General features: G+C 53.1%; 1 protein-coding gene across 1 annotated transcript; it reads left to right on the top strand.

Annotated features, from left to right (window-relative positions):
• The first annotated feature begins 2234 nt into the window (after nucleotides 1-2234).
• NDC80 (NDC80 kinetochore complex component) lies at nucleotides 2235-23644 on the top strand. Its single transcript, XM_075332790.1, has 16 exons — nucleotides 2235-2326; nucleotides 2423-2503; nucleotides 9541-9658; nucleotides 12873-13045; nucleotides 15511-15613; nucleotides 15859-15945; nucleotides 16503-16596; nucleotides 17353-17459; nucleotides 17732-17876; nucleotides 18489-18694; nucleotides 19338-19490; nucleotides 19896-19985; nucleotides 20482-20574; nucleotides 21136-21266; nucleotides 21350-21452; nucleotides 23226-23644. Exons 1-16 carry the CDS (start codon nucleotides 2235-2237, stop codon nucleotides 23364-23366), a joined length of 1917 nt encoding a protein of 638 aa, XP_075188905.1. The 3' UTR covers nucleotides 23367-23644.
• The last annotated feature ends 1257 nt before the right edge of the window (nucleotides 23645-24901 follow it).

Genomic DNA, 24901 nt, shown 5'->3' with positions numbered 1-24901 from the left:
GGAGGAGAAGAGGGAGGGGGGAGACAGAGACCGGGAGGAGAAGAGGGAGGGGGGAGACAGAGACCGGGAGGAGAAGAGGGAGGAGGGGGGAGACAGAGACCGGGAGGAGAAGAGGGAGGGGGGAGACAGAGACCGGGAGGAGAAGAGAGAGGGAGGGGGGGAGACAGAGACCAGGAGGGGGGAGACAGAGACCGGGAGGAGAAGAGAGAGGGAGGGAGGAGACAGAGACCAGGAGGAGAAGAGAGAGGGAGGGGGGAGACAGAGACCGGGAGGAGAAGAGGGAGGGGGGAGACAGAGACCGGGAGGAGAAGAAGAGGGAGGGGGGAGACAGAGACCAGGAGGAGAAGAGAGAGGGAGGGAGGAGACAGAGACCAGGAGGAGAAGAGAGAGGGAGGGAGGAGACAGAGACCAGGAGGAGAGAAGAGAGAGGGAGGGGAGGAGACAGAGACCAGGAGGAGAAGAGGGAGGGGGGAGACAGAGACCGGGAGGAGAAGAGGGAGGGGGGGGAGACAGAGACCGGGAGGAGAAGAGGGAGGGGGGAGACAGAGACCGGGAGGAGAAGAGGGAGGGGGGAGACAGAGACCGGGAGGAGAAGAGGGAGGGGGGGAGACAGAGGGAGGGGGGAGACAGAGACCAGGAGGAGAAGAAAGAGGGAGGGGGGAGACAGAGACCAGGAGGAGAAGAAAGAGGGAGGGGGGAGACAGAGACCAGGAGGAGAAGAAAGAGGGAGGGGGGAGACAGAGACCAGGAGGAGAAGAAAGAGGGAGGGGGGGGAGACAGAGACCAGGAGGAGAAGAGAGAGGGAGGGAGGAGACAGAGACCAGGAGGAGAAGAGAGAGGGAGGGGGGAGACAGAGACCAGGAGGGGGGAGACAGAGACCGGGAGGAGAAGAGGAGGGGGGAGACAGAGACCAGGAGGAGAAGAGGGAGGGGGGAGACAGAGACCAGGAGGGGGGAGACAGAGACCGGGAGGAGAAGAGGAGGGGGGAGACAGAGAACAGGAGGGGGGAGACAGAGACCGGGAGGAGAAGAGGGAGGGGGAGACAGAGACCAGGAGGAGAAGAGGGAGGGGGAGACAGAGACCAGGAGGAGAAGAGGGAGGGGGAGACGGGGGACCAGGAGGGGGGAGACAGAGACCGGGAGGAGAAGGAGGGGGATGAGAGGGAGGGGGGAGACAGAGACCGGGAGGGGGACCTGGAGGAGAGGGAGGGGGGAGACAGAGACCGGGAGGGGGACCTGGAGGAGAGGGAGGGGTGAGACAGACAAGGAGGGGGGTCAAGAGGGAGGGGGGAGACAGAGACTGGGAGGGGGACCTGGAGGAGAGGGAGGGGGGAGACAGAGACCGGGAGGGGGACCTGGAGGAGAGGGAGGGGTGAGACAGACAAGGAGGGGGGTCAAGAGGGAGGGGGAGACAGAGACCAGGAGGGGGACCGGGCGCAGGAGGGGGGAGACAGAGACCAAGAGGAGAACCGGGCGCAGGAGGGGGGAGACAGAGACCAAGAGGAGAAAGAGGGGGAGACCAGGAGGAGAAGGAGGGTGACAGGGAGGAAAGAGACAGACCAGGACTGAGAGGAAGAAGAGAGAAACTGGGAGAAGAGCGATCAGGACTGAGGAGGGAGATCGCAAAGAAAACTAAGAGTAGAGGGAGCAGCACCAAGAGGGGGAGAGGGGGAGCAGGATGGGGAGGAGGAGCGGGACTAAGAGGGGGAGGGAAACCAAGCAAGGGGGCGGGACCAAGAGGGTGACTGGGTGCAGGAGGGGGGAGACAGAGACCAGGAAGGGGACGAGGGGGTGACAGACCAGGAGGGAGACCGGGCGCAGGAGGGGGGAGACAGAGACCGGGAGGAGAAGGGGAAGAGGGAGGGGGACCGGGAGGAGAAGAAGGGGGACCAGGACTGAGAGGAGGAAGAGAGAAACCGGGAGAAAAGTGATCAGGACTGAGGAGGGAGATCGCAAAGAAGACTGGGAGTAGAGGGAGCAGGACCAAGAGGGGGGAGGGGGAGCTGGACCAAGAGGGGGACCGGGTGAGCGGGATGGGGAGGAGGAGCGGGACTGAGAAGAGGGAGAGGGAAACCAAGCAAGGGAGCGGGACCAAGAGGGGAACCAGGGGGAGGAGTGGGAGCGGGTCGAAGGGGTGGGGGAGCAGGTCAAAGAGGGGGATCAGGAGGTGACGCTGCACTATTCCGCAGTGTCTCCTGTACTCGGCTACTTACCTTCTTTCTTCCTGCAGGAATCATGCGGAGGAGCTCGGTCACTAGTAACAGGCAGTCCCTGCAGCCGCTGCGGGTCCAGGACACCAACCGCATGGGTCTGACCACGCCCCAGACGTAAGTGCTGCTGCAGAACAGCTTTGCTCAGTGGGACCTGTGTGTACAGGGGACGTTTATCATCTTTTCTCTGCTAATTTTATCTTTCACTTCTAGGAAAGAACGACTGGGAAAACTGAGTACAAGCAAACCGCACTCCGGAGCCTCCGAGCGCAAGACCAGCTTCTTCGGGAGGAGGTAAAACGTGACCAGTGACCGCTGATCTCTGGTGATGGATAGGAGGTGTTCTCAGTGATGTCACCGCTGATCTCTGGTGATGGATAGGCGGTGTTCTCAGTGATGTCACCGCTGATCTCTGGTGATGGATAGGAGGTGTTCTCAGTGATGTCACTGCTGATCTCTGGTGATGGATAGGAGGTGTTCTCAGTGATGTCACCGCTGATCTCTGGTGATGGATAGGCGGTGTTCTCAGTGATGTCACCGCTGATCTCTGGGGATGGATAGGAGGTGTTCTCAGTGATGTCACTGCTGATCTCTGGTGATGGATAGGCGGTGTTCTCAGTGATGTCACTGCTGATCTCTGGTAATGGATAGGAGGTGTTCTCAGTGATGTCACCGCTGATCTCTGGTGATGGATAGGAGGTGTTCTCAGTGATGTCACCGCTGATCTCTGGTGATGGATAGGTGGTGTTCTCAGTGATGTCACCACTGATCTCTGGTGATGGATAGGAGGTGTTCTCAGTGATGTCACCGCTGATCTCTGGTGATGGATAGGCGGTGTTCTCAGTGATGTCACCGCTGATCTCTGGGGATGGATAGGAGGTGTTCTCAGTGATGTCACTGCTGATCTCTGGTGATGGATAGGAGGTGTTCTCAGTGATGTCACCGCTGATCTCTGGGGATGGATAGGCGGTGTTCTCAGTGATGTCACTGCTGATCTCTGGTGATGGATAGGCGGTGTTCTCAGTGATGTCACCGCTGATCTCTGGAGATGGATAGGAGGTATTCTCAGTGATGTCACTGCTGATCTCTGGGGATGGATAGGAGGTGTTCTCAGTGATGTCACCGCTGATCTCTGGTGATGGATAGGAGGTGTTCTCAGTGATGTCACCGCTGATCTCTGGTGATGGATAGGAGGTGTTCTCAGTGATGTCACCGCTGATCTCTGGTGATGGATAGGAGGTGTTCTCAGTGATGTCACTGCTGATCTCTGGTGATGGATAGGAGGTGTTCTCAGTGATGTCACTGCTGATCTCTGGTGATGGATAGGCGGTGTTCTCAGTGATGTCACCGCTGATCTCTGGTGATGGATAGGAGGTATTCTCAGTGATGTCACTGCTGATCTCTGGGGATGGATAGGAGGTGTTCTCAGTGATGTCACCGCTGATCTCTGGGGATGGATAGGAGGTGTTCTCAGTGATGTCACTGCTGATCTCTGGTGATGGATAGGAGGTGTTCTCAGTGATGTCACTGCTGATCTCTGGTGATGGATAGGCGGTGTTCTCAGTGATGTCACCGCTGATCTCTGGTGATGGATAGGAGGTGTTCTCAGTGATGTCACCGCTGATCTCTGGTGATGGATAGGAGGTGTTCTCAGTGATGTCACCGCTGATCTCTGGGGATGGATAGGAGGTGTTCTCAGTGATGTCACCGCTGATCTCTGGGGATGGATAGGAGGTGTTCTCAGTGATGTCACTGCTGATCTCTGGTGATGGATAGGAGGTGTTCTCAGTGATGTCACTGCTGATCTCTGGTGATGGATAGGCGGTGTTCTCAGTGATGTCACCGCTGATCTCTGGTGATGGATAGGAGGTATTCTCAGTGATGTCACCGCTGATCTCTGGTGATGGATAGGAGGTGTTCTCAGTGATGTCACCGCTGATCTCTGGTGATGGATAGGCGGTTGTCACGAACCACCGGGGGGGTCACTCAGAAATCCCCCGCGCTGGCTACCAGTACGTCACAATCGGGGGGTAACAAGTGGGGGTCGCCCCTCCTTTATACCTCCCGACCGACAGACAGAGCACGTGACGCGCTCTCTAGCGCCCCTCTTATAGTCAGGCCAATTATGGAATTGCCCGGCAATAAGCAAGGAGGCCGCTATACTACTTATGCCGATTATTGAAGGGTCCCCGGTGAGAGTAGGGTATATATTCCCCCGACCTCCGCGGGTGGAATATATAAAACCTCCCCGAATCTCACTGGCCTCCCCACAATAATCCTTGGCACAACTCGCTGCCACCAACCGCTTCACGGTAACTATTAGCCGAACACACAGACGTGGGATTCAAGATCGAGATAACAGAACAGCCCAAGATTAATTATATAATTTAATCAGCCTAAAGCACACTAGAAACTACAATATATACAATAGGGAATCTACAGAATATACATATGTCAGAGTACAGTTACAGATAAAGCATGGTTTACAAACAGGTATGCAATTCAATCAGTTACCTTGTGCGTCTGGCCACAGGGGGGCGCTGTAGACCAGGTTTCCAGGAACTCCCACAGATGTTTCCTACATGTGACCCCCAGCGAAAGAACACTGGAAAATGGCCGAAGTAGGGTTATCAACCTGGGCAAATCCAGGTCCCCTCCTACCTTCGTGACCTCAGAGGGAGCACTGCTCCACCCCTGGCTGGAGTTATGGACAAAATCCACAACATGGAATATGGCCATAACTTGGCCTGGGAGCGTCGTAGGCGGACGCCAATGCTCTCATTGTGACAGTTATGAATTTAGCTACAGAATGAGAGGACTCATGACTTGTCTACTAGTTCCCCATTGGCTGATATCACGCCTGGGGTATTTCCCAAGCTCCCGCTCCCATAAAAAGGGTGTGCCAGCATCGTCCGCATGCGGAGACACCATTTTTATGGTTGCCATATTTATCGGAAATATGGCTTGCGAGATATGAACCATTTTTTACTGGAGTCGTTCTGTCTGGATACTTCCAAGCTTGCTAATTAGATAGCAGCTCCTACCACAGGGTCACGGCAGGGAGTCCTCCTGTGTCCATTGTTCCCACATCATCTCATCTCCATATCACAGGAGATGGCCATGGAGGTGTAACACCTTCACAGATGCTGGACATTGAGAACAAGAAGGGAGGGGGGCACTGCCAGGGAGTGATGAGCGATTATGACTGGAAGTCATAATTCATCTTCATATCCCGGGATTTGCCTCACAGCGGTGTTCTCAGTGATGTCACCGCTGATCTCTGGTGATGGATAGGCGGTGTTCTCAGTGATGTCACCGCTGATCTCTGGGGATGGATAGGAGGTGTTCTCAGTGATGTCACCGCTGATCTCTGGTGATCGATAGGCGGTGTTCTCAGTGATGTCACTGCTGATCTCTGGGGATGGATAGGAGGTGTTCTCAGTGATGTCACTGCTGATCTCTGGTGATGGATAGGAGGTGTTCTCAGTGATGTCACCGCTGATCTCTGGTGATGGATAGGAGGTGTTCTCAGTGATGTCACTGCTGATCTCTGGTGATGGATAGGAGGTGTTCTCAGTGATGTCACCGCTGATCTCTGGGGATGGATAGGAGGTGTTCTCAGTGATGTCACCGCTGATCTCTGGGGATGGATAGGAGGTGTTCTCAGTGATGTCACCGCTGATCTCTGGTGATGGATAGGAGGTGTTCAGTGATGTCACCGCTGATCTCTGGTGATGGATAGGAGGTGTTCTCAGTGATGTCACTGCTGATCTCTGGTGATGGATAGGCGGTGTTCTCAGTGATGGATAGGAGGTGTTCTCAATGATGTCACTGCTGATCTCTGGTGATGGATAGGAGGTGTTCTCACGGATGTCACCGCTGATCTCTGGTGATGGATAGGGGGTGTTCTCAGTGATGTCACCGCTGATCTCTGGTGATGGATAGGAGGTGTTCTCAGTGATGTCACCGCTGATCTCTGGTGATGGATAGGAGGTGTTCTCAGTGATGTCACCGCTGATCTCTGGTGATGGATAGGAGGTGTTCTCAGTGATGTCACTGCTGATCTCTGGTGATGGATAGGCGGTGTTCTCAGTGATGGATAGGGGGTGTTCTCAGTGATGTCACCGCTGATCTCTGGTGATGGATAGGAGGTGTTCTCAGTGATGTCACTGCTGATCTCTGGTGATGGATAGGAGGTGTTCTCAGTGATGTCACTGCTGATCTCTGGTGATGGATAGGAGGTGTTCTCAGTGATGGATAGGGGGTGTTCTCAGTGATGTCACCGCTGATCTCTGGTGATGGATAGGAGGTGTTCTCAGTGATGTCACTGCTGATCTCTGGTGATGGATAGGAGGTGTTCTCAGTGATGTCACCGCTGATCTCTGGTGATGGATAGGAGGTGTTCTCAGTGATGTCACCGCTGATCTCTGGTGATGGATAGGAGGTGTTCTCAGTGATGTCACTGCTGATCTCTGGTGATGGATAGGAGGTGTTCTCAGTGATGTCACTGCTGATCTCTGGTGATGGATAGGAGGTGTTCTCAGTGATGTCACTGCTGATCTCTGGTGATGGATAGGCGGTGTTCTCAGTGATGGATAGGAGGTGTTCTCAGTGATGTCACCGCTGATCTCTGGTGATGGATAGGCGGTGTTCTCAGTGATGTCACCGCTGATCTCTGGTGATGGATAGGAGGTGTTCAGTGATGTCACCGCTGATCTCTGGTGATGGATAGGAGGTGTTCTCAGTGATGTCACTGCTGATCTCTGGTGATGGATAGGCGGTGTTCTCAGTGATGGATAGGAGGTGTTCTCAGTGATGTCACTGCTGATCTCTGGTGATGGATAGGCGGTGTTCTCAGTGATGTCACCGCTGATCTCTGGTGATGGATAGGAGGTGTTCTCAGTGATGTCACCGCTGATCTCTGGTGATGGATAGGAGGTGTTCTCAGTGATGTCACTGCTGATCTCTGGTGATGGATAGGCGGTGTTCTCAGTGATGGATAGGAGGTGTTCTCAGTGATGTCACTGCTGATCTCTGGTGATGGATAGGAGGTGTTCTCAGTGATGTCACCGCTGATCTCTGGTGATGGATAGGAGGTGTTCAGTGATGTCACTGCTGATCTCTGGTGATGGATAGGCGGTGTTCTCAGTGATGGATAGGAGGTGTTCTCAGTGATGTCACTGCTGATCTCTGGTGATGGATAGGCGGTGTTCTCAGTGATGTCACCGCTGATCTCTGGTAATGGATAGGTGGTGTTCTCAGTGATGTCACTGCTGATCTCTGGTGATGGATAGGCGGTGTTCTCAGTGATGTCACCGCTGATCTCTGGTGATGGATAGGCGGTGTTCTCAGTGATGTCACTGCTGATCTCTGGTGATGGATAGGAGGTGTTCTCAGTGATGTCACCGCTGATCTCTGGTGATGGATAGGAGGTGTTCTCAGTGATGTCACTGCTGATCTCTGGTGATGGATAGGCGGTGTTCTCAGTGATGGATAGGAGGTGTTCTCAGTGATGTCACTGCTGATCTCTGGTGATGGATAGGCGGTGTTCTCAGTGATGTCACAGCTGATCTCTGGTGATGGATAGGAGGTGTTCTCAGTGATGTCACTGCTGATCTCTGGTGATGGATAGGAGGTGTTCTCACGGATGTCACCGCTGATCTCTGGTGATGGATAGGGGGTGTTCTCAGTGATGTCACCGCTGATCTCTGGTGATGGATAGGAGGTGTTCTCAGTGATGTCACCGCTGATCTCTGGTGATGGATAGGAGGTGTTCTCAGTGATGTCACTGCTGATCTCTGGTGATGGATAGGAGGTGTTCTCAGTGATGTCACCGCTGATCTCTGGTGATGGATAGGCGGTGTTCTCAGTGATGTCACCGCTGATCTCTGGTGATGGATAGGAGGTGTTCTCAGTGATGTCACCGCTGATCTCTGGTGATGGATAGGAGGTGTTCTCAGTGATGTCACCGCTGATCTCTGGTGATGGATAGGAGGTGTTCTCAGTGATGTCACCGCTGATCTCTGGTGATGGATAGGAGGTGTTCTCAGTGATGTCACTGCTGATCTCTGGTGATGGATAGGCGGTGTTCTCAGTGATGTCACCGCTGCTCTCTGGTGATGGACAGGAGGTGTTCTCAGTGATGTCACCGCTGATCTCTGGTGATGGATAGGAGGTGTTCTCAGTGATGTCACTGCTGATCTCTGGTGATGGATAGGCGGTGTTCTCAGTGATGTCACCGCTGATCTCTGGTGATGGATAGGCGGTGTTCTCAGTGATGTCACCGCTGATCTCTGGTGATGGATAGGAGGTGTTCTCAGTGATGTCACCGCTGATCTCTGGTGATGGATAGGCGGTGTTCTCAGTGATGTCACTGCTGATCTCTGGTGATGGATAGGAGGTGTTCTCAGTGATGTCACTGCTGATCTCTGGTGGATAGGCGGCGTTCTCAGTGATGTCACTGCTGATCTCTGGTGACAGATAGGAGATGTTCTCAGTGATGTCACTGCTGATCTCTGGTGATGGATAGGTGGTGTTCTCAGTGATGTCACCGCTGATCTCTGGTGATGGATAGGCGGTGTTCTCAGTGATGTCACCGCTGATCTCTGGTGATGGATAGGCGGTGTTCTCAGTGATGTCACCGCTGATCTCTGGTGATGGATTGGAGGTGTTCTCAGTGATGTCACCGCTGATCTCTGGTGATGGATAGGAGGTGTTCTCAGTGATGTCACTGCTGATCTTTGGTGATGGATAGGTGGTGTTCTCAGTGATGTCACCGCTGATCTCTGGTGATGGATAGGCGGTGTTCTCAGTGATGTCACCGCTGATCTCTGGTGATGGATAGGTGTTGTTCTCAGTGATGTCACTGCTGATCTCTGGTGATGGATAGTAGGTGTTCTCAGTGATGTCACCGCTGATCTCTGGTGATGGACAGGAGGTGTTCTCAGTGATGTCACCGCTGATCTCTGGTGATGGATAGGAGGTGTTCTCAGTGATGTCACCGCTGATCTCTGGTGATGGATAGGCGGTGTTCTCAGTGATGTCACTGCTGATCTCTGGTGATGGATAGGCGGTGTTCTCAGTGATGTCACTGCTGATCTCTGGTGATGGATAGGAGGTGTTCTCAGTGATGTCACTGCTGATCTCTGGTGATGGATATGCGGTGTTCTCCGTGATGTCACCGCTGATCTCTGGTGATGGATAGGCGGTGTTCTCAGTGATGTCACTGCTGATCTCTGGTGATGGATAGGCGGCGTGTTGAATGATGTCACCGCTGATCTCGGGTGATGGATTGGAGGCACTGATTTTTGTTCCCTGCTTCTTTCCTCTAGGACCAGTAATAACAGGAACAGTCAGTACGGGGCTTTCGGTGCCTCTGAGAAGATTAAGGACCCCCGTCCTCTGCATGATAAATCCTTCATCCAGCAATGCATCCGGCAGCTGTTCGAGGTGAGGGTCTCTGGCCGCGGTAGGTGCGATTGCTAGTGTTGACCACATATCAGATCCCCCCCCCATGTCAGGAGGGGCAAAGGAAAAGGCATTTTATCCAATGCAATGTAAAACTTGCGCGCCCCCCCCCCCCCCCCCGCTCTACATCTCCCCCAGTTAAGGGACCCCTCGCGTCTGATTATTGGCCCATAAGGGGAAGGTTCGGCTTTTTTCTTGACCTCCTGTGCAGCCTTTGTATAGGGGACCCAACTTGTTGACAGTTTGTATTTCTTACATTATGCAGTCTGTATGTAATCCCCCGTAGTCTCGGATCGTCTGTCACCGGATTCCCACCAGATTCCATGTCAATTTATAGTTGAGGTGCGATCGCCACAGACACTTCTCTGACATATTATCACCGCCATGTTACCCCGGTACACCTTCATCCCGGTACAGACACTAATACTAAGGAGCATAGGATTCCCCCTCCCCTCTCCCGCACACTCTGCCTGTGCTCCCTCCTCCCCCCTCTCCCGCACACTCTGCCTGTGCTCCCTCCTCCCCTCTCTCCTGCACACTCTGCCTGTGCTCCCTCCTCCCCTCTCTCCTGCACACTCTGCCTGTGCTCCCTCCTCCCCTCTCTCCTGCATACTCTGCCTGTGCTCCCTCCTCCCCCCTCTCCCGCACACTCTGCCTGTGCTCCCTCCTCCCCTCCCTCCTGCACACTCTGCCTGTGCTCCCTCCTCCCCCCTCTCCCGCACACTCTGCCTGTGCTCCCTCCTCCCCCCTCTCCCGCACACTCTGCCTGTGCTCCCTCCTGCACACTCTGCCTGTGCTCCCTCCTGCACACTCTGCCTGTGCTCCCTCCTCCCCCCTCTCCCGCACACTCTGCCTGTGCTCCCTCCTCCCCCCCTCTCCCGCACACTCTGCCTGTGCTCCCTCCTCCCCTCTCTCCCGCACACTCTGCCTGTGCTCCCTCCTCCCCCCTCTCCCGCACACTCTGCCTGTGCTCCCTCCTCCCCCCTCTCCCGCACACTCTGCCTGTGCTCCCTCCTCCCCTCTCTCCCGCACACTCTGCCTGTGCTCCCTCCTCCCCCCTCTCCCGCACACTCTGCCTGTGCTCCCTCCTCCCCCCTCTCCCGCACACTCTGCCTGTGTTCCCTCCTCCCCTCCCTCCTGCACACTCTGCCTGTGCTCCCTCCTGCACACTCTGCCTGTGCTCCCTCCTGCACACTCTGCCTGTGCTCCCTCCTCCCCCCTCTCCCGCACACTCTGCCTGTGCTCCCTCCTCCCCCCCTCTCCCGCACACTCTGCCTGTGCTCCCTCCTCCCCTCTCTCCCGCACACTCTGCCTGTGCTCCCTCCTCCCCCCTCTCCCGCACACTCTGCCTGTGCTCCCTCCTCCCCTCTCTCCCGCACACTCTGCCTGTGCTCCCTCCTCCCCCCTCTCCCGCACACTCTGCCTGTGCTCCCTCCTCCCCTCCCTCCTGCACACTCTGCCTGTGCTCCCTCCTTCCCCCTCTCCCGCACACTCTGCCTGTGCTCCCTCCTCCCCCCTCTCCCGCACACTCTGCCTGTGCTCCCTCCTCCCCTCTCTCCCGCACTCTGCCTGTGCTCCCTCCTCCCCTCTCTCCCGCACACTCTGCCTGTGCTCCCTCCTCCCCTCTCTCCCGCACACTCTGCCTGTGCTCCCTCCTCCCCTCTCTCCCGCACACTCTGCCTGTGCTCCCTCCTCCCCCCTCTCCCGCACACTCTGCCTGTGCTCCCTCCTCCCCCCTCTCCCGCACACTCTGCCTGTGCTCCCTCCTCCCCCCTCTCCCGCACACTCTGCCTGTGCTCCCTCCTCCCCTCTCTCCCGCACACTCTGCCTGTGCTCCCTCCTCCCCTCTCTCCCGCACACTCTGCCTGTGCTCCCTCCTCCCCTCTCTCCCGCACACTCTGCCTGTGCTCCCTCCTCCCCTCTCTCCCGCACACTCTGCCTGTGCTCCCTCCTCCCCTCTCTCCCGCACACTCTGCCTGTGCTCCCTCCTCCCCTCTCTCCCGCACACTCTGCCTGTGCTCCCTCCTCCCCTCTCTCCCGCACACTCTGCCTGTGCTCCCTCCTCCCCTCTCTCCCGCACACTCTGCCTGTGCTCCCTCCTCCCCTCTCTCCCGCACACTCTGCCTGTGCTCCCTCCTCCCCTCTCTCCCGCACACTCTGCCTGTGCTCCCTCCTCCCCTCTCTCCCGCACACTCTGCCTGTGCTCCCTCCTCCCCTCTCTCCCGCACACTCTGCCTGTGCTCCCTCCTCCCCTCTCTCCCGCACACTCTGCCTGTGCTCCCTCCTCCCCTCTCTCCCGCACACTCTGCCTGTGCTCCCTCCTCCCCTCTCTCCCGCACACTCTGCCGGTGCTCCCTCCTCCCCTCTCTCCCGCACACTCTGCCTGTGCTCCCTCCTCCCCTCTCTCCCGCACACTCTGCCTGTGCTCCCTCCTCCCCTCTCTCCCGCACACTCTGCCTGTGCTCCCTCCTCCCCTCTCTCCCGCACACTCTGCCTGTGCTCCCTCCTCCCCTCTCTCCCGCACACTCTGCCTGTGCTCCCTCCTCCCCTCTCTCCCGCACACTCTGCCTGTGCTCCCTCCTCCCCTCTCTCCCGCACACTCTGCCTGTGCTCCCTCCTCCCCTCTCTCCCGCACACTCTGCCTGTGCTCCCTCCTCCCCTCTCTCCCGCACACTCTGCCTGTGCTCCCTCCTCCCCTCTCTCCCGCACACTCTGCCTGTGCTCCCTCCTCCCCTCTCTCCCGCACACTCTGCCTGTGCTCCCTCCTCCCCTCTCTCCCGCACACTCTGCCTGTGCTCCCTCCTCCCCTCTCTCCCGCACACTCTGCCGGTGCTCCCTCCTCCCCTCTCTCCCGCACACTCTGCCGGTGCTCCCTCCTCCCCTCTCTCCCGCACACTCTGCCGGTGCTCCCTCCTCCCCTCTCTCCCGCACACTCTGCCGGTGCTCCCTCCTCCCCTCTCTCCCGCACACTCTGCCGGTGCTCCCTCCTCCCCTCTCTCCCGCACACTCTGCCGGTGCTCATCTCTACACCCTTCGTCTTCCTTCCCTGAAGCCTTGGCTGCTTTCTTCCTTTGTCATCTGATCCTCTTGATAGGAGAGAGGTGTGGCGCAGATGTCGGGGGGGGGGGTCTATCTCCAGGCACTAGGGTCTCCTATCCCCCCCCCTCCCCGACTCTCACATGTCTTTTTTTGGCAGTTTCTCAATGAGAACAGCTACTCGCAGACCCTGACGGTGAAGTCCTTACAAGGCCCCTCCACCAAGGATTTCCTGAAGATCTTCGCCTTCATCTACAGCTTCATCTGCCCAAACTACGAGATCCCCGACTCCAAATTCGAGGAGGAAATTCCTAAACTGTTCAAAGAGCTGGGGTGAGTGCGGCCCCGAATCACACCCTATTAAAGGGCCAGAGACCCTAAATAAACAAGCCTACACTTATGTAATGTCTGGGGTTATATTGTGGAGGTCGCCTGAGCTATAGCTTGTTTGTTCAAACGTAATAAGAATATCTGTGTATATAAATAATCAAAATGTAGATGTAGTTGCATAATTATCTGTCTATGTAGCCATCGTATAGACCCATAATATAATTCTAAGCTGTATAAGTCATGATGGAGTTAACCAAAAATAATTAAGTCAGAATGTGAAGCTGCAAAAGTGTTATCAGTAATGTTCACACAGAAAGAATGTACAGAAACAAACTGCGCTGTGAGAAATTAAGGAGTAAAAGTACTCCCTGTCTACCTTCAAGGTTAGAGATGCAAACTGTATAATGGGATCTATCTAATACACTGGTCAGTTGGTGATGCTGGCTCAAGGAGAACATGTCTTATGTATTCATTGTCTGATACATTGATATATCGGCACTGGTATACAGCTAATACGGCACCGTCTCTGAATATCCCAAAGGAAGACTCCATTAGCAGTCTTCACCCAAATTCCTCCTTTGACAGTATCAGCACTGGAGCAGTATAAGAGGGGCTGATATCAGTCACATATATACAGTGCCTTGCGAAAATATTTAGGCCCCTTGAATTTTTCCACCTTTATCACATTTCAGGCTTCAAACATAAAGATAAAAATGTTAATGTTCTGGTGAAGAATCAACAACAAGTGACACAATTGTGAAGATGAAGGAAATTTATTGCTTATTTTACACTTTTGTAAAAAATAACTGAAAATTGGGGCGTGAAATATTATTCACCCCCTTTACTTTCAGTGAAGCAAACTCACTCCAGAAGTTGATTGAGGATCTCTGAATGATCCAATGTTGTCCTAAATGACTGATGATGATAAATATAAGCCCCTGTGTGTAATCAAGTCTCCGTATAATGCCCCTGCTTTGTGATAGTCTCAGGGTTCTGTGTAAAGCACAGAGAGCATCATGAAGACCAAGGAACACAACAGGCAGGTCCGTGATACTGTTGTGGAGAAGTTTAAAGCCGGATTTGGTTACAAAAAGATTTCCACAACTTTAAACATCCCAAGGAGCCCTGTGCAAGCGATCATATTGAAATGGAAGGAGCATCATACACTGCAAATCTACCAAGACCCGGCCATCCATCCAAACTGTCATCTCACACAAGGAGAAGACTGATCAGAGATGCAGCCAAGAGGCCCAGGATCCCTCTGGATGATCTGCAGAGATCTACAGCTGAGGTGGGAGAGTCTGTCCATAGCACAACAATCAGTCTACACTGCACAAATCTGGCCTTTATGGAAGAGTGGCAAGAAGAAAGCCATTTCTCAAAGATATCCATAAAAAGTGTTGTATAAAGTTTTCCACGAGCCACCGGGAGACACCAAACATGTGGAGGAAGGGGCTCTGCTCAGATGACACCAAAATCACACTATGTGGGCACAAAGCAACACAGCTCATCACCCTGAACACACCATCCCCACTGTCAAACATGGTGGAGGCAGCATCATGGTTTGGGCCTGCTTTTCTTCAGCAGGGACAGGGAAGATGGTAAAATTGATGGGAAGATGGATGGAGCCAAATACAGGACCATTCTTGAAGAAAACCTGTTGGAGTCTGCAAAAGACCTGAGACTGGGACGGAGATTTGTCTTCCAACAAGACAATGATCCCAAACATAAAGCAAAATCTACAATGGAATGGATCACAAATAACCGTATCCAGGTGATAGAATGGCCAAGTCACAGTCCAGACCTGAACCCAATCGAGAATCTGTGGAAAGAGCTGAAAACTGCTGTTCACAAACGCCTCCATCCAACCTCACTCAGCTCCAGCTGTTTACAAAGGAAGAATGGGCGAGAATTTCACCTCTCCATGTGCAAAACTGATAGACACAGACCCCAAGAGACTGCAGCTGTAATCGCAGCAAAAGGGGGCGCTACAAAGGATTCACTTACAGGGGTGAATAATATTGCACGCCACAATTTAGTTATTTTTTATAAAAGTGTAAAATAAGCAATAAATTTCCTTCCTCTTCACAATTGTGTCACTTGTAGATTCTTCACCAGAACATTAACATTTTATCTTTATGTTTGAAGCTTGAAATGTGGGAAAAGGTTGACAAATTCAAGGGAATGAATACTTTTGCAAGGCACTGTAATGTCTGGGGTTATATCAGCACTGGAGCGTTATAAGAGGGGCTGATATCAGTCACATATAATGACTCTCCTCCTTTGTTTGGTTACTTTATGTCTTTACTTATTTTGCACGTTTCTCTGGCTCGGGGTTTGGGCTTAATCCCGGGAGTTTTATAGCACCGTTCAGTGAGCTATAGCAATTGTCACTATCATTTGACTCCTTTTTTTTTTACAAGTGTTTTAATGAAACTTTAATACAGAATCCTCTGTTTCACTTGCAGATATCCCTTTGGTTTGTCTAAAAGCTCCATGTACACCGTTGGTGCCCCCCACACGTGGCCGCAGATCGTGGCAGCTCTGGTCTGGCTCATAGACAGTATTAAGGTGCAGCCTTTTCTGTAATAATCCCTTCATAATGCTATATATATATATATATATATATATATATATATATATATATATATATATATATATATATATATATATATATATATATATATATATATATTCTGTATAAAGCAAAACTGCTGGATAAGGCACAGCATAGAGGAGCAGCCGGAGAGCGATCCTAGGAGGAGACAATAACCAGCTCTGCCGGTGATTACTGACATCTCCCCTTCATCTTCCAGCTGTCCTGTGTGCTGCAGACAGACAACCACGTGTTCCAGGAGCCACAGACATCCGAACCAAGTGATGAGGGCATAGACTTCAACCAGGTACAGAAATATCACCACTATATACAAGCTAGATACTATACACAGCTGACCTCCTGTATTATACTCCAGAGCTGCACTCACTATTCTGCTGGTGCAGTCACTGTGTACATACATTACATTACTGATCCTGAGTTACCTCCTGTATTATACTCCAGAGCTGCACTCACTATTCTGCTGGTGCAGTCACTGTGTACATACATTACATTACTGATCCTGATTATCTCCTGTATTATACTCCAGAGCTGCACTCACTATTCTGCTGGTGCAGTCACTGTGTACATACATTACATTACTGATCCTGATTATCTCCTGTATTATACCCCAGAGCTGCACTCACTATTCTGCTGGTGCAGTCACTGTGTACACACATTACATTACTGATCCTGATTATCTCCTGTATTATACTCCAGAGCTGCACTCACTATTCTGCTGGTGCAGTCACTGTGTACATACATTACTGATCCTGAGTTACCTCCTGTATTATACTCCGGAGCTGCGCTCGCTGTTCTGTCGCTGTGTACATGCCTCCTGCACTGACCTGTCGCTCCCGGTTGCAGCTCTTCCTGGATTACACGGTGAAGTGTTACGAGCAGTTCATGGAGGGTCAGGACACGTTTGAGGAGAACGACTCTGAGCTGTACTCTCGGCTCAGTAAGTGCCATTGCTCTGTTATTGTTGTCGTCTCACGGATTTTCCTTCTTTCCCTTCCCTTTCATTCCTTTTTTCTTTCTTTCTTTTCGCTTTCTTTCTTTCTTTTCGCTTTCTTTCTTTTTGCTTTCTTTCTTTCTTTCTTTCTTTCTTTCTTTTCGCTTTCTTTCTTTCTTTCTTTCTTTCTTTTCGCTTTCTTTCTTTCTTTCTTTTCGCTTTCTTTCTTTCTTTCTTTTCGCTTTCTTTCTTTCTTTCTTTCTTTCTTTCTTTCTTTCTTTTCGCTTTCTTTCTTTCTTTCTTTCTTTCTTTTCGCTTTCTTTCTTTCTTTCTTTTCGCTTTCTTTCTTTCTTTCTTTTCGCTTTCTTTCTTTCTTTCTTTCTTTCTTTCTTTCTTTTCGCTTTCTTTCTTTCTTTCTTTCTTTCTTTCTTTTCGCTTTCTTTCTTTCTTTCTTTTCGCTTTCTTTCTTTCTTTTCGCTTTCTTTCTTTCTTTTCGCTTTCTTTCTTTCTTTTCGCTTTCTTTCTTTCTTTCTTTCTTTCTTTCTTTTCGCTTTCTTTCTTTTTCTTTCTTTTCGCTTTCTTTCTTTTTCTTTCTTTTCCCTTTCCTTCAGTTGTATCTAGTCTAGACAATCAGTGTGATCAATTTTACCTGCACTGATACACTGTAACAAAAGCCAGGTTTGTGCCGCTGGTCGCTCACTGACAGGCAGCAGAGGTCTGGGCTTTGCAGAGCTCCCTCTCACCGGTGTCTTTTCCCGGCAGAGGACATGTACGGGGTGGAGGAGTCTCAGGTGGATTCTCTGCAGGCCGAGACCCGGAGACTAATGGAGGAGGTGGGGCGGCTGGAGAAGGACAAGGAGCGGGAGCCGGTGAGTGCCAGATACCGCTGCTGTGCTCCAGCTTTATTGGTGATGGGTCACTTAAACGGGGTGTCAGGGTTAGGTAAACGTGGCTGCCTTTTTCCAGAACAGCACCACCCCTGTCTTCAGGTTGTCTGGTATTGCAGCTAAGCCCCATTCTTTTCAGTGACCCTACAATACCAGACACAGCCTGCCTATAGAGGTGGCGCTGTTCTCGGAGGATGGTGCAGTCTCTCTTCCGAGATGTTGGGGACCTGATTCTGTGTTTTTTGGGCCTCCAGGACCGCTTGGCCTCCAAGAGAAAGCAGAAGATTTCCCTCCAAGCCGACATCCAGAAATACCAGAACTACCTGATGGAGATGGAGTCTCACTCCACCCTACTGGACCAGCGGAACAGCAGCCTGAGCGAGGAGCTGGAGGCCGCAGGTGAGGGAGCTGTATGATGGGGTCCCGCCCCTGTAGACCTCGCCGCTCCGGGAGGAGGCCGCCCCTGTAGACCTCCGCTGCCCTGGGAGGAGGCCGCCCCTGTAGACCTCCACTGCCCTGGGAGGAGGCCGCCCCTGTAGACCTCTGCCGCCCTGGGAGGAGGCCGCCCCTGTAGACCTCTGCCGCCCTGGGAGGAGGCCGCCCCTGTAGACCTCTGCCGCCCTGGGAGGAAGCCGCCCCTGTAGACCTCTGCCGCCCTGGGAGGAGGCCGCCCCTGTAGACCTCTGCCGCCCTGGGAGGAGGCCGCCCCTGTAGACCTCTGCTGCCCTGGGAGGAGGCCGCCCTTGTAGACCGCCGCCGCCCTGGGAGGAGGCCGCCCCTGTAGACCGCCGCCGCCCCTGTAGACCTCTGCTGCCCTGGGAGGAGGCCGCCCCTGTAGACCTCCGCCGCCCCTGTATAGCTCCGCTGCCCTGGGAGGAGGCCGCCCCTGTAGAGCTCCGCCGCCCTGGGAGGAGGCCGCCCCTGTAGACCCCGAGATGAGGCCGCCCCTGTAGACCCCGAGATGAGGCCGCCCCTGTAGACCCTGTGTTCTTCATTTCTTTATTTCGGTAGAGTTGGAATTTGAGGCGATAAAACAGGAGAACATGCGGCTGAAGAACGTCCTGGACCATCAGAAGTACTCAGTCGCCGACATCGAGAGGATCAAGTACGAAGAAAACGAACTACAGGAGACCATCAGCAAGCTGAGCAAAGAGCTGGACCAGGACAAGCAGCATCTGTGGAGTGAGGAGCTGAAGTACGCCAAGATGAAGGAGACGGTAATGACGGTGACGCACCCTCACAACATGGCGATATGTGACACTGCCCCCCACAGCGGTAGATGAGGGCGGAGCTGTCAGTCTGTTCCCCCCGTGATCGTGTGGTGCCAGGGCATCCGGGGGCCTCCGCCATCTTGGTACACCTATGGCTCCAGGCCTCGCCTCAGGCAACAATGATTTTTAGCTTCGTACTGCAATACTATGGATAAGTTTCCTTACCTCGCACCTGCCTTAGTCTAGTTGACGTGTGACCGCACGCATGTCACATACCTGAAGTGACGCGCCTGCAGAGTGAGCTGTGATATGCGTGCGGTCACATGCCAACTAGACTGTGCACAGGGATGCCGGAGACAGTCTAGTCTGAATGTGGACAGAAGGTTGCACATCGCGGGCTGCTTTGTGGCGGGTGCACGGCATCTGAATTCAGAGCCATTCCTAGAGGAGACACTTCTCTGTATTCCTTGTAATACTGCATCCAGTCATCAGCTATAGGAGGGAGCGCTGCTCTGGAGCTCAAACTGCTGCTCTGTCAGGAGAAATACTGGAACAACACAGTAGTAATGTAACTTATCACAGACATTACTGATGAAGAGGAGGCTTCAGTCTACCACATACAGCCCTTCATCTGTCTTATATCTTATAGGTGGAGACGCAGGTAGCAGAGTTCCACAAAGTGGCGCGGAAAGTGCGGCTGATTCCATCCACAGCAGAAAACGCCAACGGCCACGACTTCCAGATCGAGTGCAACATGGACGGAGAGCAGGGCGGCCTGAACGTGTGCCGCAACAAGATCAACGTGAGTACCTGCATCCGCAGCGTGTGACGTCTGAGGCCGTGTGACGTCTGAGGCCGTGTGACGTCTGAGGCCGTGTGACGTCTGAGGCCGTGTGACGTCTGAGGCCGTGTGACGTCTGAGGCCGTGTGACGTCTGAGGCCGTGTGACGTCTGAGGCCGTGTGACGTCTGAGGCCGTGTGACGTCTGAGGCCGTGTGACGTCTGAGGCCGTGTGACGTCTGAGGCCGTGTGACGTCGGAGGCCGTGTGACGTCGGAGGCCGTGTGACATCGGAGGCCGTGTGTCCGGGTGACACCGTCCTGTCTATGGGGGACGATGAGGGCGGGGGTTGTTCTTGTGTGTTTTGGGTTTTGTCCAGGAGGTTAAAGCTTTTGTATTTCACATTACTGTGTCTCCTCCTCTCACAGCTCCCCCTGCTGGAGATCCTGACCAAGGCAGAAGGGCAGATCACCAACGCCACCAACAAGAGGATGGAAGCCGAGGACCTGCTGGAGCAGGTGGGAGCAAAAACCCCGCGCCTGTGCCCTTCCGTCCGAAGCCCCTCTCGCCTGTCTGGCCCTTCCGTCCGAAGCCCCTCTCGCCTGTCTGGCCCTTCCGTCCGAAGCCCCTCTCGCCTGTCTGGCCCTTCCGTCCGAAGCCCCTCGCGCCTGCCTGGCCCTCCCGTCCGACGCCCCTTGCGCCTGCCTGGCCCTCCCGTCCGACGCCCCACTTCTACTTCTAAATGTCCTCGTATTTTTCGGGCAATTTCGTGCCCTATACTGATTGTGCCGCCATAAGGTGTCATCATCGACGACACAATCACTGGAGATCAGCGAGTGACATTGTCTGTCATTCGTCCGTCACACTGGACTATTGTCTCCACCGCTATTATTGGTGTTAGCGGCCGTGCGGAGGACGCGTGTAGCGGCGCGCGGTCACCTCCTCTGTACATTACAGGTTGCGCTTCTCGCGTCTTCGCAGTGAAGGAGGATTTTATGTTTTGTTTCTCTTTAGTTGAATTCATTGATTGGAGAGAGAAGAAATGATGTGAAGAACCTCAAAGAAGAAGCGCAGAAGCTGGAGGAGCTGTCAGCGAAGAAAGTGGAGGTGAGGGGTCAAGGGGGAGTGGCTGGCGTCATACCGGCTGGCAGGGGGAGTGGCTGGCGTCATGCCGGCTGGCAGGGGGAGTGGCTGGCGTCATGCCGGCTGGCGGTAGGATAGGGGCTGGCGTCATGCCGGCTGGCGGTAGGATAGGGGCTGGCGTCATGCCGGCTGGCGGTAGGGTAGAGGCCGGTGTCACGGCGGGGGGAGGGGCTGGTGTCATGCTGGCTGGCGGTAGGGGAGGAGATGGCGGGGGGAGTGGCTGGCGTCATGCCAGCTGGCGGTAGGGGAGGAGGTGGTGTCATGCCGGCTGGCAGTAGGGTAGGGGCCGGCGTCATGCCGGCTGGCGGTAGGGGAGGAGATGGCGGGGGAGTGGCTGGCGTCATGCCAGCTGGCGGTAGGGGAGGAGGTGTCAAGCCGGCTGGCGGTAGGGTAGGGGCCAGCGTCATGGCGGTAGGGTAGGGGCTGGTGTCACGGCGGGGTGAGGGGCCGACGTCACGCCGGCTGGCGCATGGAGGAGGCGCCGGCACCCTTCTGTCATACATGTAATACCTGCACTCTTCTCAGGAAGCGGACGAGGAGGAGAAGAGATGGACGACAGAGATCCAGTCGCTGGAGAAACATCGCCACCTGCTGGAGTCCGGGGTGAACAAGAGTCTGGACGAGGCCATGAAGGATCTGCAGAAGGCTCAGCAGGAGTGAGTAGTGACCGCAGGAGGCGGGTGATGAGTGGTGGTCACCGGCGTCCGTGTAACGACTGATGCCATGTCCCCGTCCGCAGGCTGCAGCTGGTGGAGCATCAGACAGAAGAGCAGATGAGGCATGTGGAGAACAAGCTGATGCGGGTGGTGAGCGCCGTCGCCTCTCACATGGAGGCCATCGAGGTGAGGAAACTGTGCGCCTCCATCACAGGAGGGACCACTGTCCTACAGGAGGGGGTGCTGTACCCCGGCCGCTCCTCCAGCACAGGACTGACCCACTGTCCTACAGGAGGGGGCGCTGTACCCCGGCCGTTCCTCCAGCACAGGACAGACCCACTGCCCTACAGGAGGGGGCGCTGTATCCCGGCCGCTCCTCCAGCACAGGACGGACCCATTGTCCTACATGAGGGTGCGCCGCTCCTCCAGCACAGGACGGACCCACTGTCCTACAGGAGGGGGCGCTGTACCCCGGCCGCTCCTCCAGCACAGGACTGATCCACTGTCCAGCGGAGGGGGGGTTTAAAGAGTTTGTCCAGTAAAAAACAGTGATCACCTCGGCAGTATGGCTCAGTGATCTTATTGATCGGTAAGTGTCTGACCTCTGAGACCTGACCCGATCGTCAGAGCGGGGGATTTTCATCCCTGACGGGGAAAGTTTTAGATCAGTTACAATATAGAAGCTTTGTCAAGGGAGGAATTTGCGTTGAAGACTGCTAATGGAGTCCTCATTTGGGATATCCAGAGACGATGCCGTATTAGCTGTATATCAGTGCCAATATATATATATCAATGTATATAAGACAAAGAACACAGACATGCTCTCTTTTCAGCCAGCGTCACCAACTGAACTAGTTTAATAAGATAGATCCAATTATACCGTAAGCATGAATAACCTTGACGCTAACAAGGAGTGCTTTCACTCCCCGATTTCTCCCAGCATTTGTACGATACATCTGTTCATTAAAACATTCTTTCTGTGTGGACACTACTGATAAGAGTTTGTACCTTCACATTTTGGCTTCATTATCTTTGGTTAACTCCTTCATGACTATACAACTTTAAATTATACTATAGGTCTGTGCAATTGCTACATAGACAGATAATTATGCATCTACATCTACATTTTGATTATTTACATACACAGATATTCTTATTACGTTTAAACAAACATACTACAGCTCAGGCGACCTCCACAGCTTCAGGTCGGATGTCCGAGCGCTGCTCCATTCATCCCCTATGGGGCTGCCCGACTCCACAGCCTGATGGGGAATGAACGAGCACTATTTTAACAGAGATCCTAGTGGTCGGACCCCCACAAATCAACAATATTTCACCTATCCTCTGGATAATTTGTTTTTAATGGACAACCCCTTTAACTTGCAAAGATTATACCAATCCCACTGACATTAAAGGTTGTCCACTGGATGAATGGTAAATGTGTCATCATCGAGGGTCCGACTGCTGGGAACTCTACAGATCCCGAGAATATTGGTCACAAACGCCACTATGTGACTAAAGCCGTACTGAGCATGTGCGACCACTGCTCCAATCACTGTACAGGAGAGTTGGTTGCACATGCTCAGTACTGCTCCACCCAATCCTGTGACTTTAGGACCCCACGCTCAGGATCCAGGTGGGTCTTGGGAAATATCAAATCGTTAACTTGCAGCTTGTTCCCCGTTAGTGTTTGAGGAGGAGGTGAGATGCCATTTTTTTAATGCGTATAGCTGCACAGATATAGGACGTGCTGTAAAGCGTAAGTGTTATCCTAATGAGACCCCCTCCAAACCGCGCAGCACAGCCCCTGCCTCGCTCTGCATTGTAGTAGCTGAGCTATGTTTTCCGCATTGAACGATCCCTTGTGACACTCCAGGTCATTAAACTATGTTTTTGTATAAATTGAGGGTTAGGGCATGGATATGGAGAACCCCTTTAATTTATGTGCACTTGTTCCAGAAACACCTTGAGGAGAAGCTGCGAAAGACGGAGCGGGATTACGAGGAGTTCAGCCGGGAGGATCTGCTGCTCGACCTCCGGGAGCTGCTGGCAAAATACAAGGAAGAAGCACAAGTCTTAAAGACACGGCCTGCAAAATAGGCCCCGCCTCCCTGTGTGTGGCTCCACCTTTCCGTGACTCCACCTTCCCCCATGACTCCACCTCTCCGCCCTGTATAGTACCCACCGGCGGTTTTACTTTGTGTACTTTTAGTATGAGTGTCGTGTCCATTATATTTGTGCCCCATCCCCCGGCACCTCCCCCTATATTGCCTTCCTATTTATACCGCTCCCCCCGCTGTACAGTTTTTTAATGGATAAGCGTTCCGCTTTGTTCCCTTACCAATGCGATGTAGTAAAGAATAAAGGATTGTATTCTTCCTCGCGGTATTTTTCCTGCATACCCGGTTGGCGGTAACTCCTCCCCCTGTGATGTCATCACTCCAGTCACATGGGCCCCTTCATACCTGGAGTCTGCAGCTTGCATGATTTTCTGGGACTTGTAGTTGTAGCTCACGGCGTAATACACACTTCCTATTTCTGGAGGCGGCGGGGTGCGGGGCGTTACCTGGTTTCAGGCTTCTTGGTTATGTGCATGGTCGGGTGACAAATCAGAGCGACAAAGGAGCCAATATGGCTGCCAGGGAGAAGGTCCATGTATAACGTGTTTCATCAAAGCACCATGTGGTATTAAAACATAACCTTTAATATAGTTTTAAAACAGACAATGGACATAAAGTGATCCTTCACCTATTAAAACCGGGATTGTTATAGAAACATATCAGGCCTGGGACAACCTCCGTGCAGGGGGAGCTTGTTTAATTCCACTTTTTGTGACCTGTACCGGAGATATATATTTATGTAGCACAGAGGTGTATACCACAAAAAGTATCAAGATCCACCAGACATGCAAATAGCCAGTGGATTAGGAAATTGTTCCCGAAATATGCAAATTAATATCTGTCATGGCACATCTATACACAATAGTTCCAATGTGTGTATGCACCCATAGATATAATATACAGATATCTACTCAATAATTAGTCACAATCCAACCAGTATATGCAGCATATCCCACCCGTGTGCGCAGAGGATGGATCAAGGGACACACAATTCAGAAGATAAAGGGTTCAGGATTATGCACTATTATATCAGCCACTGTGTATCTGCACACAGTATTTCCAGTATATGCATGCACCTATGGTAACCCGTATGTGCAATGCCGTATTATATTAGTCAAAGCATATCTGTGCACAATCGTTCCAATCTGTCTCTGCACCCATAGGTAACTCGTGTGCGCAGCGTTTGCATCAATACACACACATTTTTAAATATAAATTCTCCTGCCGTATTATATTAGTCAAAGCATATCTGTAGACAGTAGGGCAGAATTTATATCCTAAAAATGTGTGTGTATTGATACAAACGCTGCGCACACGAGTTACCTATGGGTGCAGACACAGATTGGAATAGTCTATTTCTTCAGCGCTCTATTGGGAGACCCAGACGATTGGGGTATAGCTACTGCCCTCTGGAGGCCACACAAAGCACTACACTAAAAAGTGCAAGGCCCCTCCCCTTCTGGCTATACCCCCCCGTGGTATCACGGGTTCTCCAGTTTTAGCTTTGTGTGCGAA

This window comes from Anomaloglossus baeobatrachus, chromosome 2 (assembly GCF_048569485.1).
Source record: "Anomaloglossus baeobatrachus isolate aAnoBae1 chromosome 2, aAnoBae1.hap1, whole genome shotgun sequence".
Lineage (NCBI taxonomy): Eukaryota > Metazoa > Chordata > Amphibia > Anura > Aromobatidae > Anomaloglossus > Anomaloglossus baeobatrachus.
This window is presented reverse-complemented; position numbering and strand designations above follow the sequence as displayed.